A 10363-nucleotide genomic window follows, 5' to 3' on the forward strand; every position below is an offset into this window, starting at 1 on the left:
CCAAGCCCCCCCCTCCTGTCAGGCAGTTGTAGGCAGCGATAAGGTCTCCCCTCAGCCTCCTCTTCTCCAGGCTCAACACCCCCAGCTCCCCCAGGTGCTCCCCAGCAGCCTGGGGCTCCACACCCCTCCCCACCTTCCTTGCCCTTCTCTGGACCCGCTCCAGCCCCTCCAGGTCCTTCTGGGAGTCAGGGGCCCAACCCTGAACCCAGCATTCCAGGGGCAGCCTCACCAGTGCCCAGCACAGGGACACAGTCACTGCCCTGCTCCTGCTGGCCACACCAGGCCTGATACAAGCCAGGATGCCATTGGCCCTCTTGGCCACCTGGGCACACTGCTGGCTTATATTCAGCTGCCTGTCGACCAACACCCCCAGGTCCTTTTCCACCGCGCAGCTTCCCAGCCCCTCTTCCCCATGCCTGTAGTGTTGCGTGGGGTTGCATGTTTCTACAACTACTCGTCTGATCCAGTACAGAATTTCTTATATCCTATCTTATAGCCTGACATACCAGCCCCATGGTAAATACGTGACACAAACCTTCCCATTTCCACCCAGTTTGGCCAATTGATGCGTTCCTGACACCCCAGCTGTACATAAGAACAGGGAACTGCTCTTGGCAGTTGTAGCTGTGGCTCCCCAATCCCTCTCCCCTGGGAAATGGCTCCGCCTGAGCAGATGAGCGATGCCTCTGCCCCTCCACACTGTTTCTAGGGGTCACGCTATTTGATGGTGAGTGGAAGTTATCACTGTCCTTTCTCCTGAGCTCTGGGAAAAGGTCAGTGTGACCTCTCCTCAGAAGGGAGGAATACCACATTTCATATTATGGAAGGATCCCCAGCACAGAATATACAGGAGCCTTTAAATCTCTAACTGTATCGGTTCTTCCCTTCATTAGGTTCTCCCACTCTAAAAAAGGACGTTTCAAAAGCAAGATTTCCTTACCCTGTCCTCATGCAACAACGCTAGTGTCTGACTTCCCTCTTCACCACTCTCCTCATTATCATCTGGGATGAAAGGGCACCAGATGATTCTTCGAGAGGTGTTCAATGGGGTATTGTCAGGTCGCTTGATGTTAACCAAGATCTCCTCTCTGATCACCACAGTTAAGAAACGTGACGTTCTGGCAGTGCTGCTGACACCCGCCAATAGCCTGTTCAGGCTCAATCCCCCAGTAAATGCTACTAAACCTCAAGATTTTTTTGGATGATTGAGATTCAAAAAGAAAATCAGATAAAAGGGTTCTGCTAAGAAAGGTGGCAAGCTAGCATGCCTTCACTGGCAGAAGAGGTTAAGCTTACAAAAGGCTGCAGACAGGGAGAGAATAAGCACAACAGGAGCACACACAGACACCTGAATGTACAATCCACGCGACTGCTAATGGACAGATTAAATGATTCCAGCATAGCAATGCTACCACAGAAAGACAGAAAAGCTACCACGTTGCCCCAGGCTGAATGCTCTGGTCCACCCACACAAATCAGGTTTTAAACAGCTCCAGCTGCTTTTGAAATGATGGTATACAATTAAAATTGAGAAGCCACAACCTAAGACAACATATCCCACAGACTGATGTGCTTCCCAAACCCACCAAGCAGCCACTCCTAGCAATTAAAAGGAAAAGATTTAGGGCAATGAATCAAACACTGAAAATAAATGCCAGGACCACCAAAAGAATAGGGATGGCAGGTTTGGAAGGAAGGTAGTGAGCGGGAGGAAAGTATTACATCCTCTTTTCCCAGAAAAGTAACTGAGGAAAAGAGTAGAACCAAACAAATGCGACTAAAAAGCTTTGTTACACGGTCAAGGTGATACCGGCCACGTGAAAGGCAGCTAGTACAGATTGATTCTTCTCACTGACCACTTTTGCCTGAACCAGAAGGAGCGCTGAGATGTCACTCCTAGAATTTCAAGTCATGTGGAATTTGCACATAACGACTGTGCTGAATACAGGCACAGGTCGATTGATTCGATACTCTGGAACGGGCAGAACTATTGACCTTCTCCCTGCAAGCTGCTATTCTGAAAAGGCTACAAAATAATTTGCAATTTTGAGGCTGCATTCACATCTAATCCTTACACAAAGATAGTTATGAGGCACTTTTAACAAGATACTGGATTTTCTCTTTATCCATGGCCAGGCGCCAGACAAAAAGGTTGCCAGCCTCATCCAGGCAGGCCAGCTGGTTGGAGTTGAGATGTGCAAAAGCTAGGTCTGCCACACCGCCCGTGAATCCTTTCAGCAAGGTCCGCTCAGCAGTGCTGACGCTCAACACCCGCACCATAGCGGAGCCGTTACTGGCAGCTGCAGAAAAGAAAAGAGGGAGAAGTCATCATTTATCAGTGCAGTTTCCCCACAGCACTGCCTGTTTCCAGCCGCCGGCTTGTAATTTCCAGCACTTGTCCTGCCATCAGCTGTCACCGGCAACACACTGAAACCCGTTATCAATAAGTACCATGTTAACCAGGCCCAGGATAAATGTACAAATACTGACTGCACTTTTCACTTTTGGTGCAGAAGATTGGAACAGCAGCATCAAGGAGGAGTTTGCCTGTCTTGTAAGGGGCAGCTTAATTCCCCGTATCTTCTACAATTTCTTGAGCACCTCAAATTCTAAGTTGCTCTACATAAAAAGTCAACAGCGACTCCCAGGATTATTCTCATGAAAGATGCCTTCATTAAATGCAAGGCCTAAATCTTTATCCTGGGCTCATGACAAAGCTACCAAACCTCCAAGACTGACCTCCAGAGACAGCAAATTAATTTTAATTGCAATTTCATTTTCAGTAAGTGGAGAAAGGGAGTCACTGCAAGTCACTCAAATACATCTTGGGGGCGAATGTAAAAAGCATAAAAACTCCCCTGGCCAGAAGTATTACTTTTGGGCTTGCATGACCGGAAAGAACATGCACATACCAAGGGAAGTTTCCCACCTCCCCATTTCAGGCAAACATCACTATAATGCAGACAGTCTTACAGAGACCCTATTGTTTCCACTTCTTGGTGCCCAAGCCACCCCTAGCGCTCCTCTCAGCTCTCCGCAGTGCTACTGCACCCAAGCTTTAATACTCTAAAAAAGGGCAAGACACCCTAAAGCTGCTCCAAAACAACCTTAGCTAGGAAAAAACACAGCAGCAGAGCAGTAGATTTTCATAGAAGGCCCAAAAAACTGAGGAGTGTTAGAACTAAGAAGAAAGGGAAGAGCTGATGGAGCCCCACACTGCATGCTTATGAGAGCAGAAAGAGACATTGCTGATGACTCTTTATTTGTTTCATGTATGTTGTGAAACAATCTTCCCCTGCATTGTTCTGCTTTTCTCTCCCTTCCTACTGCAAAATACACTGCATCTGCATTGCTCTTTGCCTCCTCTAAATTTAGCCTTAAACTCAACTCTAAATTTATGCAAGCAAATCCAGCACAAACATTTATCTGCTCAAATTACCATGGGTCTGTTTCTGTGCTGAGAAGCTACAGAGACGCTTGTTTATTTAATTAGAGGAGTAATCTGAACATCAACTTACTGTCCAATGAAACTAATGTAATCCATCAATTTTCCCCCCATCCCCACCGAGTCTCTCTCTTTTATTTCTGTCTTCAGAAAAAGCTTTTTCTCAGTGGAAACTCTCCTATACCACCAACTCTTCCCTCCCCTGTAGCTCCAGCTTCACTTGCACTCCCACTACAACAGCTCCCTGACTTTGGTATTCAAAGAAGTGTTTCAATTATTGCCAGTTACCTTCTTTGGATGCAAACTCTGCCTCTTTTAGAGATACACAGAGCAAGAGAATACAAATCACACCCAAGACAAGAAGAATTATCTCACCTCTAATGGCATAAGCCAGGTAAGAGTTTGAAACAGCTATCAGATTGCCATAATAGTATTTCTGCTCCCAGTCGTATCTAGCAACAGGCTGTATTTTCACCTGCTCAGGAGAAAGAAAACAAAATATGAGAAGTGTCTGGAATTAACTTTTTCCTGGAACAAACTTACCAAATACATGTTTTCCTCCGGGGAAGAGCTGTAATGCTTAATAGGAAACTATTAGAAGCAGCAGCTGGTAAGAAGAATTGCACATTGGATACGAGGCAGAGCCCTGAACATTCAGCATCCTGGAGGCTGATGAATATTTCCTTCCACTGCAAGAAGGAATGCAACTCACTGAGGTTGTCCCACTGCGGACCACCAATCTACCCTGCAACTACAGCGAAGCAGCCTTTTTTTGAAACACATTTGCTGCATGGGCACTTGCTTTTTAGTTTTAATACTGCTTTCCAAGAAACTGAGAGTCCTGGTCTTATTTGACCTCTGCGAGCAAAGAATAAAGTCACGCTATGGAAATTATGGCAGTGCTCCTCCCTTTCATTTTTAACTTCAGTATTATCTATGAAAAACAACGATAACACAGTACAGTGTTCATTTACTATCTCTGTGGTCCCTTAATTCGCTGCACATCAAGGAACAAAATGATATGAAAAGGTGCCGAGAGGATAAAGACAAAGGAGTTCCCTCTCCTAACTTTTAGCATTTGTTCTCAGCATGCCTTAGTACTCTGCTCCAGCACTAGTTCTAATCTCAACACACTGGTCCTTCTGCAGCTCTGATCTGTTGGGTGGAGCCCTCAGCAGGACCCAGGCTAGCAAGCTACCAAGAGCAACCCTCCTTCCACAGCAAAGATCTTTCAGGGAAGAAACAATCAGCACACACTGGTCCTTCTGCAGCTCTGATCTGTTGGGTGGAGCCCTCAGCAGGACCCAGGCTAGCAAGCTACCAAGAGCAACCCTCCTTCCACAGCAAAGACCTTCCAGGGAAGAAACAACCAGCAGGAAAAGCCTGTTTGCAAAGGAATGCCACTTTCCCAGGAACCTACAGCTCAGATCATGGACTTATTCCTGAAAATGAGGCGGTAACTTGGCCAGGCTCTGGAATAACAGTAACAATCAGCTACAAGATACCGCGCCAATTTTTCCCTCCCCCTCGTTAAGCTCTTTGACAAACTCCTACCCTAACTACAAGCTCCGGTAACCCAGGAAAGAAGATAGTACTTTCTATTTAAAATATTCAAGCATGAGCTGATGTGGCAAAAACAAACAAAAAAACCCCAAACCGGAGGCAGAGCCATGCTTTCTCTTGCTCCTTACCTTGTTACTCCCTCTGGCCTTACTGGTGATGCTGGAATCACTGCTGGCCACTATCTCCACATCTTTTGCTGATATCACTACACAAGTGGAGCTGTCATCACCAGAAAGGCAGCTTTTAAGAAAAACAAAGTGGGGGGAAAGAAAGGTCAGACAGGACTCACAGGAAGAGAACAGAGGTCAGATATTTACTCTTTATAATTTCAGCAGCAACGCAGGAGTACCTGTGCATCTAGGAGGTTTGAGCTGAACAACTGAAAACAGAAACTACTTTCAGTTAAGAATCTCCCTTCCCCACGTGTCACAGGTTTGAAAGAACCAAACGCCTGGTTTGTTCAGCTTAAAAACCTCCAGTCTCTTCTCACAGTCTGTTTGACTTGAGCACAGAACTACATTTGCTTAAAGTAGCCTTGACTGCTACCCAGCACTGGGAGGTCCAAAGGGACGAAAGCCAACCAGCTGAACCTCATCGACAACAGTGCATACTGCTCACGGTTCTCACAGCATCCTCTCTCAAAACTATGACCAGAGAACACAAACAAAAGCTATTTACATGAGCTCTGATGTTAAGAGTCAGCACACAAAGCCAATTACACTAACCAGAATGATGCAGATTTGTAGCTGTGGGTTTGTATTATTACTCCCATGACAAATCCAAAGTTTTCTATATGCATACGTTCTCTTACACACAAGCAGTAAAAACACATGCACTGTCCAAAACACACTGATGTATATGCACAACTCCGCAGAGGTAGGTAGAAGTCTAGCTCAAGATCACTTGTCCCATTTTATGTTATGTGGAGAGAAACACTTTGACAAGTGCAAGCTCTACTGTACTACAAACTGGTGTAAGTTACCACTCGGGTAATTTAGATCCCTGAAAGAGTCCAGCTGGAGGTCCAAGCTGAGAGAGAATGCTAAGTTCCACCCAGAGCCCTACTAATTTACCTCCATCCTGACTTGTGTTGTCCACCATGCGACCAGTCCTGCTCCCCTTCTCCCTAAACAGCTCTGCTGACATTCTTCAGTTCCTCAGCAGCGGGGATGGCAGGCTCCACGCATCAGCACCACAAAAGCTACAAAAGCTCTGACCAATAGCACAGACACAACTGCCACCTGAACTCAAAACTCCCTGCCAGATTCCCAGCATGCTTGTCCAGGCTCACCAGAACTAACTTTTAACCGTTTTCTATTCACTCTCACCCTTTTTTCAGCAAAACTTACATGACTTGCTTCTCCTGCAGGACTCCCAGAGAAATGCTGCGATGCACTGGCTTAGCCAAAGAAGGTCCATCTCCGGCCACGATGGGATCAGGCACCAGCAGTCCATTCAGGTCTCCATTGTATGAATTTGATGGTCTCTGGTTCTCACTCACTGAACCTAGGGAAAAGCACGACCAACTGTGCACAATATCCATTTAAAAGAAACAGCACTGCGTGAAATACACTACCTCCGGGTGTTTTTTGTCAGGTTCTATCAAGTAGAACACACTGAATTGGTTGGGAAAAGTATTCTTCTCCAAAAAGGATGTGTAAGAGACCTCCCATGTAAGAAACTTACCTCCACGTGAACGAGTGAAGTCATAGCTCTCTTCTTACACAAGCGATCCCAACAGACCAGAAAAACACCAACGAACAGGTGCAAGGAACTTACCAGGTTCAAGGAGCAAATAGTCTTGGATCAGACAGACTAAGCTGGCAATTCAGATTTACTGAATCGAGTGCCAGACCAAAGGGTTCCTGAAGAGTCATTTCTAACCCTCACGCCTGCAGAGAGATCTCTAAGTCCAGCAATATGGTGGTTAGCTGCAACATTCGGGGTTGGCTGGAAATAACGCACTTCTTACTTTCTAAAAGTGGCTTCTGACTGCGAGACCTGACCTCAAAGTCCTGGTGTCTGAGTAACTTAGCTATAAAGCTGTGCAGCTGGGCCTACAGGATTCATGTATTTTTCCCTCAGTCGACTAGTTACACAGAAGTTTACAGCACTCAAGTTTTGCATAAGGCAACCATTTGCTCAGTCTCAGCTGTGCTTTGAAGAGTCCGTGTGCCCCGACTTCATATATTTGGCCTAGCACAAGTTGCCTGGTGGCCTCCACGCCTTCTGAAGGCTTTCAGAAGGGGGCAGATGTAAGGGGGTGAAGGAGACTCCTCTCTGTTTTGCTAGCAAGGTAAATAGTTGACAATCCCAACTGGAGAGCAAGCCCACTCCATCTGCGCTTACACACCAGTACGCCCAAGTCAAAGCCTCCTGTCTCAGCAAAATCCTCGCCTGAAATTTTCACTGGTTTTGAAAAGTGAAATTTCATATACTGTTGCCAGGTAACGACTGCTGCTGAGCTCTTGCAAAATGGCTGCTCCTGGGACCAGAAGCTCTGCTGTTACCAGCACACGTAACAAACCTGAACACAACTGTGGGCAAGAAGCATGTCCTTTGGAAGCAAGGCAAGCTTTCCGTTACCAAACAGGCTTTAACATATCAGGATGAGTGCTGCTGCCTACAGAAAGAACCACAACTACTGTTCATTTGCCAGAGGAGTATTTAAAACTTGCCTGTTTATGAACAGTGTCATTAAATCAGCAACTATGCTACAGACACAAAAAGCCCGTGCAGTGACTGGGGTATCTCAGTGCAGAGAGCGTTTGGGCGCCCACTTCAAGTTACCTGCACTGCACGGAGAAAACAGCAGCAGCACTCACACAGCACAAGAAAACTTCAGGCCAAGGAATGCGATCCTGTAACCACCTAACCTCTTTGTGCTGTGTTTGCGGTTGCAAGATTAAGATGCGCTCCTTATTCTGATAGCATACGGTGGGTACTCGTCCAGTTGCAGCAACATCCATCGACTGCAATTTATCCCTTGCGACCAAAAGCAGGAAAATATTCACTACAGAAAATGCATCCAGGCTGCCAGAGAAAGACAGTACACTCTTTGCTCTATTTGCAGCAACTGGAATGGCTCACGTAAGTATCTCTGCTCTTTTATGGACAGCAGGACAGTGACATTCGCTCCATGGGACAGGGAGGGAAGAAACACTCCACAGAAGCTGACAGGCACAACAGCAGTACACCAAAGTTCAGGAATGGGCTTATCCCATTGCTCTGTCTTAGTGGGAGCCAGACAAGCATGGGTGCTGCCCGCACACTGTCCTGAAGGCATAAAAGAAGGGAAGAGGCTGGGTGTTTAGTAGGTATGTGAACAAAACAAAGTATTAATCTAGACTGGTATTGACCTTCAAAGGGGAAGAAGAGTGGTCGCATTCATTACCTTTCTAAAGAGCGGGAAAGCAGGAGTAGTCAAAGCCAAGGTACTGAACTCTTCCTGCTCCCTAGTCCCCCCTACACCAGGGCAGCTACTTTGCACTGAATGGTGACTTCCCTGACAAACACCACATGAGTAGGGTGAGCCCAGGTTACACCTGGTTATCAGCGGAGATTTCAGCAGGGATTAAAGGATCCTACCCACAACCCCAGCAGGGACTCTCCTCCACAGCACACTGGCATTGGCAGCCTGCCCTATGTGCCCCAGCTGGGAGGTCTGTGGGTCGATCATGCAGCTTCCCCTTGCTGAGGGCACAGCATCAAAAAAGGGCAAGGGCTTCTGAAGCAACGGATGGTGTTTGCTGAAACGGGGAGAAAACTGTCTTGTGAGTCGCATTTTCACAATGACCAAACCCAGCACAACTAAAAAAAGCGTTGTGACAGTCATAAACTCTTCACAGGGGGGAGCACTTCTTGTCACCTGCCTGGACAGCACCCAGAATAACAGAACACTGCTCACAGCAATGCGTGCTGCAAAACTTTCTTTGTGGCAGTAACCTTGGGAAGCAGCTACACTAGTCTCTGCTGGGTATTAAGTGAAACCCAGGGTGTAACAGAAACTAGAGAGGACCTTGATCACAGCAACTTTACGCCAGACAAGACTTGCCCTACGTGTGCAATTCATGAGGCTGCTTCTATTCTTTCAAAAGCCTTGAAGGATCCCCCAGTTTCCCTTTTCTCAGTCATTCTAACAGGATTTTCAGAGCCTTTCAGCTAACAAACACATACTCTCGCTCTTCGCTTTATTATGTTTGGTTCTTTCAACTCTGCTACTACCCTGGCAGTGACTTCTGCTGAGAACCACCACAGGTTCCTTACTGCTTGACTTACTGTCCATGTGCTCCTTTTCCTCTCAATTGCCTTCTTGTGCACCAGGGTGGACGGAGAAGGTATAAAGAGAATGAAGAGGAAAGAAGAAAAATGAAAATAAGCCATGCTCAGTAAATAACGCCTTTGCTTCAACCAGCAAGAGAAGCTGCTTCAGGAGACAGTCAAGTTACCTTGAGGGAACAGAAACAACTCCAACCATTTCCCAACCATGACACTTCCTTTCAGTTCAGAAATTGCTTGTGAAACAAGCGTTTCCCATCCCTGCACCGAGTTCTCCTTTCAGCCTCTCAAGTACAGAGCACTGCACTGTGAAGGAAAAATATGTTTTCTTAAAAGAATCATAATCCAGGAGCAGCCAAGCACTCCAGAAACAGGAGAAACTACTGCAAGTAATGAGAAGTTTCTCTATGGGCAGTAAAACTAACAAAGGTGGCTTCCTGTAGGTTTGCTCCATCACCCCATGTGCGTGATCACCCACACGACTGCCACAACAATCCTGCATCCCACCTCTCACCCTTTTGGCCAAGCAAAAGGCAGCACACATGGCAGTTGCTTTGGAGGCAGCACACGCATGCTGACCCTCAGGACACTAAAAAGCTATATTATTCCTGCCTTTTCCTCAAGGACATAAATTCTGTCCTCTGCCCAGAGACTAAGGTGTTTTTTTGCAAAATATTGACTGCCTCAGTCTCCTTCAGACCATTACCTCACCAGGTTTGAGAACAGCACTGACCTCAGGAGAGGCCTGACAGCCCCTTCCACCGAGCCCAGCAAGACACCGTGGGAAAAACTCAAAGCTTTCTTAACACGGGAGGAGGAGGTCGGTGCTGCTCAGTCCTCAGCAGCAACACCGCTGGGATAAGGGGAGCCCAGGGCCCGCAGCAGCGGCTGGCTCCGGTGTGAGCGGCTCCCGCTCTGTTCAGCCACAGAAATCCTCTCCCGGGGTCCTCAGGCTGGGCCGCTGGCTCCGCTCCGCTCCTCCCCCGACCGGTACACGCCTCCCCGCTGGCTCCCGGGCTCACCGGGGAGAGAAGCAGGGCCCACCGGGACCCCCCCTCGCCCCGCGCGAGACGGAGC

General features: G+C 47.3%; 1 protein-coding gene across 5 annotated transcripts in view; it reads right to left on the bottom strand.

Annotated features, from left to right (window-relative positions):
• EDC4 (enhancer of mRNA decapping 4) overlaps window positions 1-9511 on the bottom strand; it is a 36493-nt gene extending 26982 nt beyond the window's left edge. For 3 of the 5 annotated variants that reach the window (XM_035898699.1, XM_035898698.1, XM_035898701.1), the window contains exons 1-6: window positions 8597-8739; window positions 6358-6514; window positions 5137-5248; window positions 3821-3920; window positions 2111-2300; window positions 941-1088 (exon numbers count right to left, since the gene is read on the bottom strand). In XM_035898699.1, coding sequence (XP_035754592.1) covers window positions 941-1088; window positions 2111-2300; window positions 3821-3920; window positions 5137-5248; window positions 6358-6514; window positions 8597-8687 — 798 coding nt within the window. In that variant the 5' untranslated portion in view covers window positions 8688-8739. Of the gene's footprint in view, window positions 1-940; window positions 1089-2110; window positions 2301-3820; window positions 3921-5136; window positions 5249-6357; window positions 6515-8596; window positions 8740-9456 lie in introns of those variants that run through there. The other 2 variants (XM_035898700.1, XM_035898702.1) reach the window with 2 other exon arrangements.
• Between the last annotated feature and the right edge of the window lie 852 nt (window positions 9512-10363).

This window comes from Egretta garzetta, unplaced genomic scaffold (assembly GCF_000687185.1).
Source record: "Egretta garzetta isolate BGI_Z169 unplaced genomic scaffold, ASM68718v1 scaffold27, whole genome shotgun sequence".
Lineage (NCBI taxonomy): Eukaryota > Metazoa > Chordata > Aves > Pelecaniformes > Ardeidae > Egretta > Egretta garzetta.